General features: G+C 35.7%; 1 protein-coding gene across 1 annotated transcript in view; it reads right to left on the bottom strand.

Moving 5' to 3' along the window:
* PRIM2 (DNA primase subunit 2) overlaps positions 1–20904 on the bottom strand; it is a gene marked incomplete at its 5' end in the record, with an annotated part of 102001 nt that overhangs the window by 27529 nt on the left and 53568 nt on the right. Inside the window, 3 exons of the mRNA XM_080342742.1 lie at positions 10797–10982; positions 12111–12183; positions 16685–16752. Coding sequence (XP_080198868.1) covers positions 10797–10982; positions 12111–12183; positions 16685–16752 — 327 coding nt within the window. The remainder of the gene's footprint in view (positions 1–10796; positions 10983–12110; positions 12184–16684; positions 16753–20904) is intronic.

Below are 20904 nucleotides of genomic sequence, written 5' to 3'. Positions count from 1 at the left end.
AGGGAGAGGAAGGTATTTGAGTGACATTTTGCTTTTCTCCTTGTATAAGTGAACTTTAGAGACAGGGAGATCAGGAAAAGCTCAGACCACACCACATTAAGCAGAATTCAGTTTCAAAGCTAAATAGCATTGTACGTTTCAATATAAAATCAGAATCTAAATTTATTTCATGAAGTAGTAACCTCGATGCTGAAATACTTAAGCCTTCTCATAGTAATTTAACTTTCCTACATCCACATATTAAATTTCTGAAACATAAATTGTGCATAGCACAACTAATGTATAAAAAGCTGTCCTGTCTTTATTCATGAGATTCAATAGATTTCAAAGACATACAGCAGAATGCTAAAACAATTCTGAAAGTAAAAATACATTTTTATGTACATAGTGCCTATGTGGTATATCAGCAGAGTGCACACTTGATACAACATTCTGCTTTTCTGGATGACTGAATATGAAATATAGCTGGCTGAATATAGACAGATGGAATATGACAGCTACATGATGTTACAACAATTACATGGACATTATCAAAAGAGAAGACAAAGCATACAGGAATCTGGGTTTTGCTTTGGAAGTCAGTTTATACAATTAAAGGAAATCCGAACATTTAATATAATAATTTTAAAGTATTCTTCCAAACAATTATATTAAGATTAATAAATTCTTCTATCAAAACTTTTCTGTTCAAAAAGCACAGGAACATAACTGGAAGAGACCTGCTATCTTACTCAGTTTGTCCTGGAAGGTAATAAAAACATATGGATGAACAGGTTTGCATCTTGAAACAGTTAACCCCCATCTCAGAACGTGGGGTAAATAACCAGAGCTTAAATACATTACTGGTGGTGTGTGGCAACATAGAGCAGGTATTTTCCAGCAGATGGCTATAAAGAGAGAGATATAGGGTTAAGAAGGTATTCGACAGAGCCTGCTGAAAACCGTATTTATTGACACCCCGATGCTTTACAATTGCTGAACTTAGAAATTTGGCAACCAGACAGACAAATCCATCTATTACTTTTCTTAAAATGTCATGGACTGACTTACTTGCTGCAGCTGCAATTGCTAATAAAACAAATGCCTCTTCTGACAAGTACACAACATTTCTACAGAGATAAAGTGCAAGTTTGACAAGTGGTTCAAGACTACAAAAGGAATCTCAGAAAATTAAAGGTCTGGCTTTAACATCCATTTTTATACATACAATTCTAAAAAAATACTACTGTATGGAAAGAAAAAATGTGTTGCTGAGAATAAAACAAGTTGTAAAAGACCAGATTCTAATCTAAATTAAGTTTAGTACAGGAAAGATCCTGATTGCTTTCATTCTTGACAGTGCAAGAACATTTCCACTAACCTGCTCATACACTAGGTTACTAAATACTGATTTCAGTGCCTAATATGTAACAAGTGTGAAAACTGATTTCTTTTCATAGTAGCTAATAAAGTTAAAAATATCACTAAAACTTTGCTAGCAATGTAATTAATATCCTAGAAGAGAGATGATGTAGCTAGAGTTCTTCTCTAAGACACACCACAGGCTGAAAGTTGGTCTAAAATTTTCCTCTATAATGTAAGACAGATGATAAACACTGAAAATCAAAAGTAAGGGCAGACACATTTTTTACAGGTTTAAAAGAAGAGTAAACAAATTAAAGTACTTTAAAGCGAATAATCATAGCAAAATGCCACCAGAACTGTGGTTTCACAATAAAAACTGGAGAATTGAGGGTTTAAAAGAACATAACCAATAAATCTGCTAGCAGCTGAAAAAGGGATTGTGTTTGGAATGAAAGAACACACATTTTTACCATAGCACCTTTTACTGTGATTCCTTCAGTATTGTGCCCACACAATAACCTTCCAGTATATAATAGTCTAAAATTATTTTAACTCTTCTAGTACATCATCATCAGTTGTGGTCTATTTGAATAACAGCCATGAGGCAAAAATATAGGGAAAAATAATATTTTTATACCAACTTCATTTCATTGAAGAAATATTGCTTTAAGATTTTTGAATCTATTACTCAAAAATTAACTGTTTTTTTAATTCTAAGTTTTTTTAAAAAAAACCCAAAGATTCTGTAACAAAAATACTGTTTTATTAGAAAAAAGTTAAAATATAAAATGACTAATAGTGAAATATATCCTTGTCAATATTCAATAAGCTTAGATAACTATAAGATACACTGATATGCTGCTTAGTAATTTAAGGCCTGAGAACATAAAGTTTCAGATGGAAATACGCAGAAGCATGATTGAGTTTAATATGCATCAACATTAGGTACAGGGCATAATTAAAACTACATCATTCTCTTAAATCTACATAATTATGTCCCAAAGACACTTTTGCTTTAGTATCCTTACTGATAAAACAGCAATGGCCTCAGGTTTAGAAGGTCATGCAATATTGTTTTAAAGTAAAATACAGCCTTGCAAATAAAAGGATAAAAAGGTTTTAGTTTGGTTTTATTTATTCTAGTGTTTAGAACTCCAGATGTGGCAAACAAAACAAAATTCTAATGCACGCTAAAAGAAAACAAGTGAAGTTACAGATTATTTCCCCACAAAAAGTTACGGGGAACTGATGCAGGATTGGGGGGTGGGGGGGAGTAAGCATGGCTAATTTATATACCTACGCACTACAGTACCTTCTCAATGATGATTACATACATGGAATATGGGCAGAAATGGTGGAAAACTGATTATTTTCATCTTATTTTGCTGAAGTAAGTGGTAGGACATTTCTACCATGTATCAAAGAAAAACTGATCTTATATTTATATCTGATTTCTCATCGTCTAGCTTCTTACATGTCAACTGGAGCTATGATATGTTTCATTTATTTGCCTAATTTGGAGTTAAAAAAAGTAAAACGGATTATGAGAGAAAGAGCCACAGAACACGTATCTATATTCTTCACGTAATAAAGAGGTAAGAGCAACACCACCTACAAACTTGCACACATTTGTGTGAGTATTGTGAACAAGGTAGATGTTACCGGTAAATCTCTTGGCAGCAAACTCAGGATTTCCTGTTTACATGAAAGATGAAATAGCATCAACTCCTTTGCAAAACTTGTATTAATCATATCATGCAATAATGTCCATAAGCGCAACATGGCATGTTATTTTAACAACAACAATTCCATATTGCTATTTAACCCTAAGTCCTAATAAAAATCTCCATCTGATGCAAACAACTCTAAACTATTTTGATTTGATCTCACGATTAATTAATAAAGGAAGCAAGCAGCTATCTCCAGCTCTAACTAGATCAGCTGATTTTCTGCAGAATGATTGTGTCCACAACACTAAACAGAAGTAACACTGACAACACTGACAGTGACTTCCCTTCAGCCATGGGCCAGGATTAGATGTTTGCAGGCATTGCTAATATTCTCTACATTTGATGCAGTTGGTGAGGAAACTTATCCCAGCTCCTTCCTATGACTTTGTGGAATTCAACATGAGTCTGCAAGGAGTTATTCACGTTTGATCACACTTCTTGGAATACAATCAAACACAACCCCTGTGAGCACACTTTCTCAGTCACTGCCAGAAGCCTTTGCAGATCTCTTTCCTACTGCTTTGGTCAATAGCTACACAAAACAAATTGAAGACATCAAACCAAGCAGACCAGTATGTCAGTAATATGCCACTGGTACTCATCTGAGTGTTTCAGAATTCTTAAGTGCTTCACAAGAGAAGGGAACAGAATGCTAGCAAGAATAAATAAATGTACAAAGGACACAAAACACACAAAGGACAAACTCTCATCTATAAAACACAACTTTAAATAAATATGATAATACATGATAGAAAGAATCTTGCATGCTTTTAACATACTTAGTGTGATACACTTATTGCCAAAAGTAATCAAATTTTAATGACAATTGAAGCTTATTTCCATTCAACTAACAAAGGATATGATTCCTTAGACTAAACTCCCGTGGTCAGATGACAGATGTTTTGCAAGAAATTCCTAGTTTTCAGGCTCAGCTCTAACCGCTCATATGGAACCAAATGGTTAAGTATGATAGCTATCCAAAACACAAGCCCTCAGGATTTCCAGTTATTTGGGTCCAACCCCTCCCTGCTTCTTCTTAGCAAATTACCATGGCCAAAGGACAGATAACAAAATCTTTTTCCAGCTACAACCAACAATTCAGCTTGACGCAGATGCAACAACAGCAATTAATGTATTTACAGCTTCAAGTCATGCTTTTCATTCTCATGCCTAGTTGTATAAACTTCGACTATAAAACAAATTCACTCAAAACACCTCTTCTGCATATTGTTTATTAAAATATAAAACAAACTCCAGCCTATCCTCTTCAGCTGAGACCATGCCAGTTAATAGATCTCAGCAGCCATCTCTCTTCACGTGAATATCATCTTCAACAATGGTTATGTCCCGTTTGAACAATGCACCTGTTAACCTCCAGGCTTCAATCTATATGCAAAAAAACCCCAAACAAACAAAAAAACTCAAACCAAACCAAAACCTTAAGGAAGTTATATGGAAAGAGTAGATCTCTCGATGATTGATGCACTGCCATAAAGCTGATTCCTGGAAGCTAACATTACTATGGACACTTTTAACTTGGTGTTCAGAGTATCACTGTGGCATAAGCTGTTCAGCTCCTAACAACCAGCATCTTGGTCGAGACACTTCACAAGTATTTTGCACAAATATTCTAATTTCATCAACATGGCTGTTCAGATGAATGCTACAAAGGACCCCAAACCAAAACCACACAAAAGAACCCAGGAACAGTGAAATCTGAAAGTCCTTTACCTTAGCCTTTGGGATTGAAATTCAAATTGAATCTTAATTTTTGCTTCAAGCCAAAATTGCCTAGGATGCACTTGCAGCACCCAGAGTCTTGAAACCCCCATAACATTTGCACAGTGGTGGGGTTTCTTCCCTTCAAACTTGCATTTAAAGAAAAGGTTTAATGTAAATTCAACAATAAGTTTGAAAATCAAAACAAGTCATGTAAATCAAAATGCATTTTCATGTTTCTTCTGACAACTGAATCACTTCTAGCCTGCTATTAAAGCAACCTCAAGATCTAACCTTCTAGAATACAAAAAACATTTGGAAATATATCAGAAAAGAATGTTGACTTTCTTCATGCTCAGCTATACTAGGTAAGCATAACCATTCAATATATAATAATGTTATGAATAGAATGTCATTTTTGCCAAAATGATTCACCCAAAATCTTTAAAATTTGCTTGTTCTATCTCACTACAACTAGAGTATGAAATTATCATTTCCAAATAATGAAAGAGAAATACAGGCAGTAAGTGGTTCTACTGAGGCTAATTTTTACAGTCAGTGGTGGAAGGAAAAAAAAAATCTATTTCATTTATGATGAGTTTAACACAAAAATCAAAAGCTTGGCTATCTAGTTCCCTGATAACCAACAAAAGCAAAGGCAATACGCTTAACTATATTAATACTTTGTTACCATGACATATTTTTCCATAGACTTCAGAGGAATTTTACAGCTAATATATGCTGCACTTTTATTGCATTATTTTATATCCTAGAAGAAAGCAAACATTTTGTTAAAGTTCTATAGTAGCCTTTATACATCACAGGAGAACTCAAGCCTAGCCATCTATTTGCATGACAGTACTACTGATGCACAACTAAACAAAGATCAGATTTTACCCTGTAGAGAGTAATTTAAATTATATTTATATCTTTATCTCTTAGATGTCAAATATTGTGGTTTGCTGTTCAAGACGTCAGTCTAGGCTGAAGACTTGTAAAATTTAAATAATTCAAGAATAAAAGTAGTAAATGGCATTCAGTTAGACAATTATAATTAAAAATGTGACAGAATAATGATCCTTTTCAGCTTTATGAATCAAAATATATTCTCCAAACAGTAAGCACCACTACCAAATATAAAGCGAACAAGTAAAAAAAGATTCTAGCCGCAAATCAAGCCCCAAATCTGCAACAAATGAGAGAGTGAAATACCGAAACCAAAGGTAACCAACTGACCAGTACAGAAAATATTTCTGTGGATTTAAGGAGGTAAAGGTTGTTTTAAAGAATCACCACATCATCCATACATTAGAAATTGCATGGTGGATAGTTGTTCCTGCTTAAAAGTACTGCCCTGTACCAAGTGCCTGTTTCTATTTTCATTTAAATACATGAGGTTTTTAGTAATATAATTGTATAGACCTACAAAGCTCTATAGCATAACCATGTCTAATTTACATCTCTACATTATATTTCTTTATTCCTTATGATCTTGTCTCCCTCTAGTGGCTGGCCCTCACAAAAATATACTCTACCCCTATTCAGACCTGTGTGCAGAATCATTGGATAATTCAGCTGGAAAGCCCCTCAGGTCTCTAGTCCAAGCTCCCCTCACGGAATTTGTTTTTGGCCCTGAGAGAAACATTCACCACCAGCCGTGTGCAGTCAAGGTGAAGCCTCAACTCCTGAATCCAGACTCTCCTAAGATCATCTGGAAAAGAAATGGAAGAGCCAGGAAAATCTAATCACTGGAAATATCTCATTGGGATGTATCTTCATCCTAAAGTCTCATCACTTCTTAACAGAGTAGGAGATGTATTCTTTTGCATATTGATGCAGTACATGGCTGGCAAGTTGTCTGTCCTCAGTTTCATACATCATCATCACGTGTGGAAGAAACACCTAAATATATTATAATAATAATCAACTGAAGCTCAAAGGCTTCATTGTGAAGGGTTTGCTTCTTTACCAATCACAAACTCTGAGCAAGGTTGCATCTGAGTAAACTTTGCTCTTCTTGCTTCCAGGAGAATGTTTGTCATGAGGACCTTCAATAGTGGGAAGGCATGAAGAGTCATATCTCAGGCAGAAACCTCTGACAACAGGAAAAGAACCTGCTCATTGCCACTTGTAATCAACTGCTACAGAAAACAACAAACCATATGAAACTGCTGTAAGATGATCTGGAAAATGAAGTCAGAAGAGGCTTCACTGTCCTGAATGCCACCACAGCCCAGGAAAGAGTCCCTGAACACAGGGACTAAAGAGCCATGTCTTCTTCTTAGTGAGAAGTCACAAGGACAAGAAAGATGTTCTCTCATCGGGATAATTTAGTAAACATAGTAATGCTTAAGTGTTGGAGATTTATTTAAAAGAAGAAAAAACAAACCCAAAAAATCCACTTTTGCACAATTTTCAGATGCACTTGAGTAGCATATACAAAAGTAATAAAAATCAGTGCACTATCAGATTGCAATATCAAAGGAACTACATTTCAACACAGAAGTGCACAACTAGCAACTGCCTATTCTGTAAAAAGTGGTAAACAATCAGAGTATTAGAAGTGAGCGTTTCATACCCCCGCGTACCAAATACTGCTGAAGAAAAAGAATATATATCACAAGCATGTATGTAGGAAAGGAAAGCAGAAAGTGATGGGTTGCCTTAATCATCCATTCGTATCAAAACCTTGATTCCAGGCCATTAGCTAAAGAAGAAACTGAAGAATGCCTTAAAGAAACTGATCCAGCTTTCATTCCCTCCTTTGTTCTAAATACTGCATCATCTTTCAAGTTGTCAATCTCACTCCCATTCACAGGCTAGTAATACAAATAGATCTGAACACAACAGCCAAGTAACAAACTCTGCTATAAGAGGATTTTCTTTTCAACTAAGCAGCATTTTTACAACTGTGGTGTCATTAATTTGTCTTGATTCATCTTACTACTTCCTTGTTTCAAGTATTTTAAAAGCATATTGGAGTTACCCCCTCTTTTTTGGCATGGGAGGGGAGTTATTTTTTAAGGAACAAGATATGGAAAAATCTATAGTCATTAATATCAGTTTAGAGTAAGATTACATTTTATAGAAAAAAAAACCAGCCTAAAAAAAAAAAAAACCAAACAACACACTGAGGCACTAAGGTTATAAAGACAACTGGCATAGTCACTCAGTCAGAAGTAACCCATCTACCACCATTTCACAGCTGATCCTATCATATGAACAACAATAATTTATCAGTTAGACACTATTAGCCCAGTAATTTGCAGAGCAGTTTTAATTACAGTGCCTAAAGAAAAAACATTTTATTTTGTGCTTTGTATTTATCTTTGTTATGATCATGCCATTTTCTTAGGGACACGGTTTAGTGCCAGAGGTAGGTTATGCTTGAACTCAATCATCTTGAGGGTCTCTTCCAACCAAAATGATTCTATGATTCTCCCTGCAACAAAGCATCTCTACCAGTTCCAGCGCTTTCTTTGTAAGCGCTACCTGATTATCTCTTTTCCACTGAATACATGGTTTCACACTTCATTTACAGTATTTTTCACAGATTTCTCTCTAAAGGTAAAATATTGTTTCCTACAAACTTTTCTACAGTGGTTTTATCAATGAGCCCTGAGGTGTATCAGTGATTCAGAGCACACAAGGAGTACTTTTGGGTGCAAGTTTTCGTTGTGCCTACCCTCAGGCTGCTGGTCGGCACCCAGTGCTGCTGGTGCGTTCAAGGCAACTTCCTCCCTGCTGAAGGCTGAAGTCTGATTTAAGATTGAGAACTGGCGTAAATGTTGCAGCCATTAAAGACAAACGCAAACACACAATTTTTAAACCATAATCATATGCAGCAAATTGAACACTCCCTCTTTGCAATGCACCCGTCAGTAACAAATAATTAACCTTACCACACACATATCTTCACAATGCTCCAGTAAAACAAAACAGTATAATTATCTCCACTCTACAGGAAAGGAACAATAGCATGAGTGCCACAAAATAAAAATGTCAAAAGAAGAAAGTACCAATAAGAATTGTATTAATCTTCATTTTTTCAGGATATTGTATGACATTTTACTGTAAAAAACCACAGGCCACTGACTTCAGTTACAGGTATGAAAAATCAGCTTGTTTTTTCACTGAAGTCTGAACTGGTTATCTAGAACTTGAGAAGAATACAAATTACATGGAAAGAGCAGCCTGATTGTGAAAAATGCAGTAATTACAACACCCTTGCTTCATTTACAATATGCTTACTAACATTCAAAGCTAAGCATAGGATCATAAAACTTCATTTATTTCCAGAGCCTATCAAGAGAGATGCTATAGCAGAAAGTCATAACCCTGTGATTGAAAACAAGATTCAAGGTATATACATGTCTTCACATATGTGCATACACCTAGGGTCAAAGCACAAGTAGGTGGAATCAGGCCTGTGCACAACTTTTTTAAAACAGAAATTATATAAATATATATATATATATATATTTATTATTACTTCTGATAACTTGTTTTTATTTTTTCAAGTTCCTTTAAACACAGGAAACAGCAACTGAAAAGTTTGCACTTTCTTGAATTCAACTAGCAATTAATTGGCATTCAACTGCATAATTTAAGTTATTGCCTCTCTTCAAATCCTGTCCTGAAACCTTTTTACGGGAATGCATTGTGGATTTTTTTTTTAACAAAACATATCCCCTCTTACATCATATGCCATTTAAGGAGCAAGATTTACAGAGATTTAGGTACACATTCAAATCATATCTTCAGATCCCTTTCTCCTTCCCAAAAAATCTGCAGACCAGTTGATCTGTCCTCTGGGACATGAAAGAGATACACGTGCCGTAAGTATTGTAGCCAGCATTACTTTTTGCCCCCTATCTTGTATAAATAGCCATGTCCCAGAGAACCTAAGCTAACAAACGATTGCCTACCAAACACTCCGAAATACTTTGCAGGAAGCGAAGGAAAGCTGAGATCTCACAATATTAGATGCAACGTATCACAGTCCAAACAAAAATGACATGAGTCTGAAACTTCTGCTCTAACACACACCACAGGCCAGGCAGAGACAAATGAGAGAGGAATCCTGTTTGATTCTACCCAGGCTGGTCAAGGTAAGGAATAGGTCACAAACCTCCAAAAATTAGCATACATTTTTCATGCTCCCAAAGAAACAGCACATGTAACACTTTTCTCACTCTCAAAAATACTGGCAATGGTTAGACCAATGATTAATATGTCAATAATACTGCACATCGCACTGAACAGCATTTTCTTGCTATATTCTTGAACAAATTTTTCTGTCTTTGTTCACCTCCAGTTTCTTCTTTTATTTTTAGACCATAAATTTGCTAAAGCAATCTAACCTCACACACAGCTGTCCAATTACTTTTTTTTTTTCTAATTAACCAACAAAAAAGGTTAACCTTGCCCTTCAGATAGTACTGTTTGTGGTCACTTACCTGCTTGGTGAATTCGTTTAGTCACAAAGTACCTGTATTTCATAAAGGACATTGGTTTCCTAGTGATTTAGTGTTAAAGTAAGATTTTTCTAGTTCTCATCTATAAAAATCTTCTTTGTGGCTTGCCTGTTTACCCCACGGTTTGGGAGAATGACAAACGAAACAAATTAATAGAATTAGAATTAGGAATAGAATTAGGAATAGGGATATGATAGGATAGAATTAGGAATAGGGATAGGATAGGATAGAATTAGGAATAGGGATAGGATAGGATAGGATAGGATAGGATAGGATAGGATAGAATAGAATAGAATAGAATAGAATAGAATAGAATAGAATAGAATAGAATAGAATAGAATAGAATAGAATAGAATAGAATAGAATAAGCAGAGAGAGAAAAAAACCCACACCTTTAAAAGATATTACTGTGCCTTTTGCCCAATTACCTACTTTAACAAGGGTCTATTCAAATATGTAGCACAACATACACATTAACTACATCCTCACATTCACATACGTAGATATTTTTCATTTGTTGAATTACCTTATCTGCATCCACTTTTCCCCTGATAAATTCTTTCTTCCAAAATTCCAGTGCCTGTTCCAGAGTCAAGCCGATGCCTTTTAAGAACAGCCCATACTGCATCCGGCCTCCGTGCCGGAGATGGTGGTTGTCACGTAAGGCTTTGTGCAACTGGCGCATGCAAAGAGGGAATGATTTCACAGACAGCTGCCACAAGAAAAAACTGCATTTAAGGCATACTGATCTTTTATGCTGGAGGAAGATGCTTATTGTGATTATTAATTAGCTCCCCTTGAAAATGGCCATGGCCGGAAGAAAAGACATGCATGTGCAGAGCACCTTGGGACTGACGATAACACAAATGTGTCCTTAAGAGATCACCTACAACAACCACCTCAAGAAATCCAAAGGACAGAGTAATGCAAGTGGTAGGTAATATTAGAATATTTCCAGTTACTAAGCAAGAAAGGTTTAATTGCCATCAGGAAAAATATATCCCCAGTTCCATTACAATGTTTCTTTCTTCTTCCTTGTTTTAGCTTCTGGAATGGAAACATAACGTTTGTTTAGAGTTTTCTGGGGGAGGATTGTTTGGGTTTGTTTTTAAACATCTTTGAAAAACTACAAGCAGGAGTAAAATTCTTTACAATCGACCTGCAGGTTTTTTCCCTGAAGAATACTATTATAAAGCAAGACCTCAAAGATAAAAAAAATGTGATGCTCAAGTTTACTGGAGCTTTGCATTTTTAATTTCAACAGCTGAGTCATGTTGTGGAATTCACTACCAAAGGAACGCTGTTCTTGCTAAGACGAACACTGAAAACACAATTTCTGAAGTTCAGATAAAGGAGTTGTAGTGTGTTTTCAATTGTCTCTGCACCATTGAGGTGGTTTTACAATCCATTTCATTTTATTCCTTTTGCTTTGAAAAAACCCTTCTGTAAGTCGAAAGTTCAAAAAACACCACTGAAAAGACTAGCATTGCAACACAATAATCACAAACTAAACATCATGGGCTGTAAAATTATTAAATAAGAAAATTTTCTTAAACTCTGTTTATAATCATGTTAGGTATTTGTGAATGTACACAAAATTAAGCAGCAAATTAAGCAATTCATTATAGCTCCAGCCTAAATCCTGATTAGACTCATTTTCAGTTAATTCTGCTCCATTTTAAACTTTATCATAATTTCATTCAAGTACTTCTCAAGAGTTACAAAGCAAATATGAATTAAAAAAGACAAAGGCTTTATATGTTGTCTGTACATAGAGTATTTGAATTCTAAAAGTTACGTATCAACATACAATATAGCTCAATTAACACAGAGGACTTACAGCATCGATCTGTTCTAGAGAGATTTTCCCAGTGTTCTTTTGCACGCTGTAATCTGGGCCAATGTAGGAATGGCTGAAGAGCAGAGCAAACAGTACAGCATCATTAAAAACTGTTCAAAATTATTTTTTTTACAAATTTATAAATGCATTATTTTACAAATTCAGGTCTGCAAATATTTCATATCAGGCAAAACCAAGAAAACAGTAATTGACAGTGATGTAAGTAATTAAGATTCATAAAATTCAGCACTGCAGTCAACATGGTAAATAAACACTACCTCCCTTTATCTGAAAGGAGTGATGAGAGGTCACTCAGAATTCAGATCACACTGCTGTTGACGCTGAGACCTCTGAAGATCATCTAGTCCAACCTCCTGCTAAAAACAGAGTTAACTACAGCAGGTTGCTTAGCATGTCATCTGATGGGGGAGAAGACAAAATTATACTTTTCAGGCTCTGAAAATCTCAAATATTCTCAGTGTGGTAAGCAAACAGGATAAGTTTTTTATGTTTCCTTATTTTACATTAAAAACTAGCATGTGACTTTTGCACGGTCAAAGTGTCTTGGTACTTGACACCACTCACCAAAGAGCTGAACCCCACAAACTGCCTTTAAGGCTTGTGCTCTGAAAATGCTTTATCCGTCCAGAATACATGCCAGATTGGAGCTGGGCATAAAGAGGCCAGCACTGGCCATGTGGCTTTGGGCAGTTATGCTGCTGGATTCCTGTCCAAAGGAGCTCGAGGGACTACAGATTTTGGGGTTGTCATTTTAGGTGCCATCTGATTTTCTATAGCAGAGACTCCCCAGGTTCCTTGATTTCACCACAAGAAAACAATACTTTACAGCTTTCAACTGATGGTTTGAAAACACATTACAACACAAACCAATCCAGCTTTCTTCTTTTTTTTTTGCTTCCAGTTTTAGCTCTTACTCTAGACTCATCCTTTCTTTTATTCCATGTAGCTTCTGAGGTTACATCCTGGTCAAGCTTTTTACTCACCTAGCAATATCTACAGTTCTTCATAATTTCTTTTTGTGTTTTACTGGAATGCAAGCACCAATGTCTTCACTTTTCACTTTTTAAAAGTTTTATTTTAACTCCATATATAAATTCTTGCCTGCAAATTCAGCCTGACTCAATCACTCGAAAAACTCTCTTTCTAAAAATCTAAAATCTTAGTTATCAAATGTTTTCTAAACATATCTTGCAAATAAAGACCAATATATACATTTGCACCACTGCAGACCAGGAAGAAACTTCCACTCCATCAGTATTTCCAAGAGTGGGATCCATGTCTTTCAAATAAACAGCTGTAGGACTGTCCTGATAAATACTGTATCATTCACAGATGTGTTAATACATTGTGAAATTTAGTAAGGATATGAAGGTCACTTTGTATGTCTTGAGAACAGTAATGGACACCAGTCTGGTAAGGTGTGCATTCTTCTTTACTTGCTTGTGAGATGAGCATAAGTGAGAAGGAGGGTGAACATGTCTGCATGAGTATTGTGTTACGTATTCAAAAAATCCAGTCTTCCAAACACTTGGGTTTTGTATCAACCTTGTGAACAATCATTTGAAGACAGAATTAATAGAATCATACAAAATGTTGGTTGTAAAGGATGTCAGAAGACTGTTTAGTCCCACACCTCACCTCAGCTGGGACTACTGCCACCACCAGTCAGGTGAGACATGGCTTTTTCTAGCCGTGCCCTAAAAATCTCCATGAACCAAGACTCTACATCTCTGGGTGATCTGTTGCACCTATTGTTCTAGCCCAGGTATTCTTCCTAATGTCCGATCTGAACCTCCCAAGCAGCTATGTGTGACCGCAGTCATTTGTTATACCCTCTGACACCACCAAGAATCCCAGTCCTATGATGTTTGTCCTTCCAACAGTTATAGGCTGCCCTATAATCGTCCCTAAGCCTGCTCTTCACCAGACTAAACAAAGTCAACTCAATTCCTCCTCAGAATTCATGTAGAGGCACAGTCCCATAGTCATTTGATGGGATTACATACGACAGTTTTTGTCTATCTTTGAAATTATTCCTGCTGAGGATTTTAAACAGTAGAACGTTACAACCCCATCACAAACCCCATATAAATTCCTTGGAAAGCAGAAGTTGAAAAAGTGTTCTTCTCATGCATTTAGACATAAAGTTTCCATTTCCATTAAACTTCTGAAGTTTTAGCAATTTAAATTTCCTTGTAGCCCACTGTGAGCATGTGAAATCCCTAAGCATAATCTTGTATCAAATATTTTAACATTTTATCTAAAAATGTTCTTTTTTTTGGTCTAGTACAATTACTATTAGAAAGCACCAATGAAGCAGAATAGGACAAAAAGAGGATCTAAATCACATATAAAATACATATTCAGTCCAGAACAGTCCAATTACAAAATACATGCTATGTGCACTTTAAAAAGTGGGCATGGATTAAAATATCTATGCAGACAGTAAGGTAAAATGACCTTTTATGAGGACTAATTTAAAACTCACAAGCAGATATGAATGTGTAGGGCATTAACAACCAAACACTGCTCTGTAACCTTCAATTCTGTGCTCTTTTCATACGTTTCTATCTAAGCTTTTGGTCCCCTGATAAAGCTTTATTGACTTATGCCAAAAATAAAATAGTGCTGTAAGAATTCACACAATGAAGGTGGAGGAAAACATTCTCCTCTCCTATGAAGAAGACGAAGCAAAAACAAATCACAGATTCACAGAAATAAATTACAGAGAAGACCTCCTTGGTCATTTGTTTGTTCACTGCCAGAGCTTGTTTTTCAAGTTGTGAGGGTATGATATATTTTGTCTATTTTAAGAGAACATCCAAAAAGGCAACTCAGGAGCATGCATAGTTTTTCAGTTGGTGACAAAATATACTGGGAACAGCCCCTCCATTTGCAAAAAGCAAAATGGAAGTCACTTATCAGTCATTAAATATACATATGCAAGTTAACATAAGAATGTGCAAAAAATATCTTTTTGCATAAATGTAGGATACAATATCCCTGTTTAAGCAGCTTTTTTGGAAACCTTTCCTTTTCCCATATTTAAAAAAAAAGCATAGAAAGCACAGAGAGGATTGCAATCGCTGTGATATTGAAGGCTGTTCTACATACATAGATGCACAACATATCAAGAGAAATTTCAAATTTCTCAGTAATTATTCCTAGAGAGCACAAATTATAAAAAGCTAACCTAATTGCTCTTTAGCTTCAAATGGAGAAAGCTGTGCCACTGAGGAGTATGTTTTTTTAAATCTCAGTAGGATGTATGGTAACAAAAACATGGAAGGTTACTGGCATTCAGAAATATCCCCTAACCAGCTACCTAACAGTTAAAGTGCAGTATGTTCTTCATTCACATGTAAATAAGCAAAAATACAATTAAAGCTATTTTTCCTATTCTGTTTTACACTAAAAACAATAAAACATGAAACTGTTTCTATGTAATAAAAATTAGTAGGGTTTTTTTTTTCATTTTAAAAAAAAAAGTCATGTCTTGGGTACAGGTACCTCAAGCAGTAGAGCACCATAGGAAATAAAGAGCATGCTAACTAGATCTGCATCCTAATTCTGGTGTCGTACAATCATGATAGTACCTAATGACCTCCATTTCTAATTCATCCAACATCATTTCAGTGACTTCGATGCAAAGCTGTATGTGTTCAAAACCAGAGCTTTCATTACTGGCATTCAATATTTGAGTAAATTTCTACCCTTAGAGATAGATATTCAACTGAATAAATACCTGAGCAACCTGATCTAACTGGATCTGCATTGAGCAGGGGCTAGATTAAATGGTCTCCAGAGGTTCACTCCAAGCTAAATTATTCAGTGATTTTAAGTCAATGCACCTCCCTCTCATTGTAAGATCTTTGTCCTACACATTACCCTAGTAAGAAAACTCTCTCAAACAACACAAAGGGGTAAAAAGCAATCACGTGTATAAGAGAGAGACCAAATCTATGCTTAACCCGAAGAGCATCAGAAAACTCTTATTTTCTTACTCTTGACCCCCAAACACATTCAAAGAAAGTAGAAAGCTTCTATATAATGTATTTAACAAAGAGAGAGGCAGGCTATTTCAGCTGTCTTGTAGAGCACTCTTAATGGTTCATATTTCCAGCTCTCTCCTTATATCCATTAAAAGAAGATGACTCCATTCACCAGTGACAGCGATGGAGAAATCTTCCAAAAAGAACACAGAGCATAAAATATTCGCAGCAAGAAAGGTCCATACTCTGAGCAGTATAATTTGGAATCTGTTTTGTTCATAAAGAAACTTAACAACTTTGCTCTTACTATTAAAAAAAGTTTTTATAAAAGCTAGATATATTTACTTGTTCCTTAGAAGTAACATCAGCTCTGTAAATTACGTTTCATATCATTGTAAAGCTTTCGTTAAGTTGAAGGGATACTTTCAGGGATTTTTTTTTCCAGTCAAAGCAAATTGCACAGATGAGGTGTCTGAAAAAAAATTGTAGCTAAAACATTCTACTGATACTATTATTTTAATCTATATGAAAGAACACACTCATACTTTATGTTTTTGTTACCTGAGATGATTAAGGAGAGGTTGTAGTCTCTCATCAGACTGTATGGAAGGCAGCGATCGTGCTGTCAGCTACAAGAAAACAGAAGTTCAATTAATAATAGCTTCAAAAAAGTTTGATAACACAAAGAAGGAATGACGTAAGAAATCACAACTCGACTCAACATTAGATAAGACATACTTTCTCCTGTTGAAGGTAACTAAGCACAACCTTCCAGAATCTGAAGTTAGCAGAAATATTTAGAAGTTAACAAAGTCAAATAGTGAAAAATAATTTTTTTAGAATTACAATGTTATTTGAATTAAACCACAAGACACTGTTGAAAGTGGTATACTTTTTAACTAGAAGTTATATTCTACCTAGACAACCTTCTAGCAATCACATAATGTAAATATATTCCATTAAGCCATATTATATACAATTCAAATATGTACAGAAAAATTTCCATATTTTTGCACTTTATGACTTTTATATAGACTTGCCTCTGTGTACAGTTTTTTTCTTTAATTAATGGGCGTAACCTGGAGTTTGTAATTTTACTGTTCTAAACTAAATACATACTTTCTTGTAACTGTTTCATATGACCAGGTAAAACATTAAAGTACTTCTGAAAAAATAAACCTAGCTGTCTGTAATTGAACAAGTACATGTCACACTATTGCAGAATACTAATTACTTGATGTATTAACTAAAATAATTTGAAAAAGTATTAAACTTGCTTAACATCACTAGGTATCTTACCTTCACCTATAAAATGTACACACATGGTAGTTCTGCTGATATACCTCTACTATAAAATATTTAAAATAATATGCATTTTATTATTCTATTGCTGCCAAGTTAGACTGTATTTTGAAAACTACCTTGGTACAAATTTAAAATTTCAACATATTTCACATTGTATAAATTACCATCAAATTAATCAGTATGTTACAGGTAACTTAGAATGGCATGAATACAGTTACACATACTCTATAAAAACCTTATTTAAAAAAAATAAACAAACACTTTTTAGCTTGAACAGTGTGGCTTTACCTTGCTGGCTTCAACACACAAGGAGTAAAAGCAAGCACTGAGGCAGGACTGACTAGCAGGCTGCAACTTCTATTTATAACCCACAAATAAATACACCCCAGAAAAAGCTGCGCTCAGTGTTTGGGTACAGAGAGGTTACTTGTAACCATAAGAAACTCCACGCCAAACTCCCTCAGCTCATAGGTAGACTGTATGAATACGGAGGAGTTTAAGGTTCTCCTGAAAGATCACACCCATTCATTACATCCACGAGGCTTTAGTACCAGAGTCACCAGCTGTATCAATAATCAGTATTTCAAAAAGCAAGCTTCCTAAAAATTCAGTGATATTTTTATGCAGTATCGTAGAAGAAGAGCAAGAATCTGAGTTCTTCTTTTGTATTGACTTCCACGCAACGATCGCATCTCTAGTGTTCACGATGCTGCGTTTGTGGCAAACAAACAGGACATTTTCATATGGCATGAAGGAGGTGACAATTTGAGAAGGTAGAAAGCACGTGATGATTAGAAAACTACATGAACATTAGAATTAAGACTTGCCAGCGGTACTTCAAGTAATAAAGAATGTAAACGGATGACAACTTATTGGCTGATGTCTAAGAACTGGTCTGTTTTTCTTCTCCCCATCCAAACATGAGACCAGCACACGAAATTCCAAGTTACTGAAGATTAACTATAAACCTTAAACAAGTTAACTTGACACAAAGCCTAAAGTTAAGTAACAGCTTCACATGCTAACAGAAACTCAATGACATTTTCACACATAGCAATTAAGCAAAAGATTATCATGGCTCAATTAACTTGTCTCAGTTTTTTAGGAGTGCGTGCATTTCTTGATTTTGAGGTTTTCATGTAAGAGTTACTTGCTCTTTAAGTGTTTTTCTGCACAAAAAAAGATAAGAGAATTTTTATTTTCACAAAGAGTTTACTTTCTAAATGAGATGAGATGTCCTAATTAGCTGGATTGATGAATACTTTTCTTTTTTTTTTTTTTGCCAAAAATCTCATTAATTTGGATGCTATTGAGAAGAATGACATGAAAGGCTCAGGAAGAAAGCACAGAAAGAAGGGGTTTGTGGCAAAGGTTACTTTTTGCTGAGGCAGGCTACTGAATTACTCCAGGCTCTTCCTACAATTCACCACAAAATAAAGAAATGTTCCATTCAGAGGGTGCATTAGAGAACCTAAAACGTAAATTGGTACCAAGATAATTTCATTACCAACTGCTAAGTACTCCTAGAACAACAAGGAGTGTCTAGAGGCTTGCTGCCCACACACGCATCCACAGCCTGCAATCTGCCTCTACACAATTTGTCAAACCCAACTCTTTTAATAACCTCGACCTACCTGTGCTGGCATTCATGCTATTTTTTCATATTTTAACAAACACTGTGCAAGCAGGCTTGGTGTGCTTTTGCCTCCTCAGTTCTTCTCAAACCCGGACAGGTAGGATTACATCATATGAGACTTGTATTTCAAATGGAGGGTGGTTGCACTGAGAACATGTCTAAGGACAGGGTATCTCAAAAATGTTCAGTCCCTGGAAAGCTACCTTCTTTTTCCCCCCCCAATAAATTTTTCCTTCATAACTCCAAGCTTTATAACAAAATTTACTTAAAGGAGGCTTGCAGAGATGTTGAATGGAAGGCTGCTCTATCAAGTGCTAAACACACCTCCAAAATACATGGTACTTTACCTGCTGAGCCCGTGGTTCCAAGCTGGCCCTCTGCGGTTCTGGGAAACACAGGCACTTCTCTAGAGGGACTACCCGGTTATTTAAACTGTATCTCCACTGGCAGTGCCAGAACAAACATCATCTCCATACAAGGTCTGGATTAAGACGAGGCACAAGTTTGGGAGCCTTATGCAGCACAGATGATGAGATTTTCCTAGAACATTTGTCTATTTCTGCTGTGATAGTTCCACCACTAACAGGAATCAAGGAATCATAGAATCATTTTGGTTGGAAGAGACCCTCAGGATCATCGAGTCCAATCATAACTTAATTCCAGCACTAAACCATGTCCCTAAGAACCTTGTCTAAAGGCCTCTTAAACACCTCAATGGATGGTGACTCCACCCTGGGCAGTCAGGGATTGGCTCTAATCCAAATGCAAAGAAGAAATAGAGTAGGGATTGATCAAGGCTGTCAAAAAAACCAAATAAAAGGTTTTAACAAAAACACCCAAAACCAACAAACGGAAAAAGGCCAGTTATGGTTGCCATCTGCAAAAGTCTCCCACTGCCTATGCCCATATAACATCCCGCACAGCAGTAAAACTGAGGGGCAGTTTTCCCAAAGCAGCCCCTGCGCATGGCCTGGCTGGGCACCGGGCTGCTGGGGCTCACACCACTTGTCGTTTTTGTCCCACTTCCTCTTCTTTGTTTAATAAACCATCTTTACCTCAAATCCATGAGTTTTCTTATTTTTATCCACCCTGAATGTCTCCCCCATCCCTCAGGGAAGGATGAGGAGGGGCTTTCCTGCCAGCCAGGGTCAATCCAACACACATATAAATAAAATCATTTCACACCAATAAGAAGCTGTAAAATGTGAGGTTAAGCGAAGATCTCACAGTATTTGGAAAGCTTAGTCGCCCTTCTTACAGGAACCCAAAAACAGCTGCTACTGGTTTGTATAAAATCTACTGAATGTTCTTTTATACTACCTCCTTTTACCTTTAACACTCAAAATCAAATCTTCCCTATTAACAGAAGCAATTTAAAAAAAGATTGACTCTATGACAAACTTGGAAAAATAAAAAAATAATTTTAAAAGGTAAAAAAATACTACATTTGTTTAACTAGAAACTAATACACAAAGGGTGAAAATCCGCTATAAATTAAGTCTTTTATATCCCTTTAAAAAAGAGAAAGTTGATCACATCTAGATAGAAAAAAATTGAATTTCACCCCCCCACTTCTAACTGCTTCCCTGGTAATATAGAGATCTGACTTGAAGAAGCCACCTCCAAAAGTAACAAGTATAGCCACCATATCCATTTCAAATGGTACTAATAAATTATACTATTTTTAATTATCAAATTTAATATATTAATTTAGAGCACATTTTTAATACTCTTCCCAAAAAGGTCGAAGAAAAATACAGGAAGACTTTGTGCTTACAGTCAGTAGTATTACATAATAGTTAATTTTTCCCTACAATTGCACATTTCCCTACAAGTTTCC

Source organism: Nesoenas mayeri, assembly GCF_963082525.1.
Source record: "Nesoenas mayeri genome assembly, chromosome: 3".
NCBI lineage: Eukaryota > Metazoa > Chordata > Aves > Columbiformes > Columbidae > Nesoenas > Nesoenas mayeri.
This window is presented reverse-complemented; position numbering and strand designations above follow the sequence as displayed.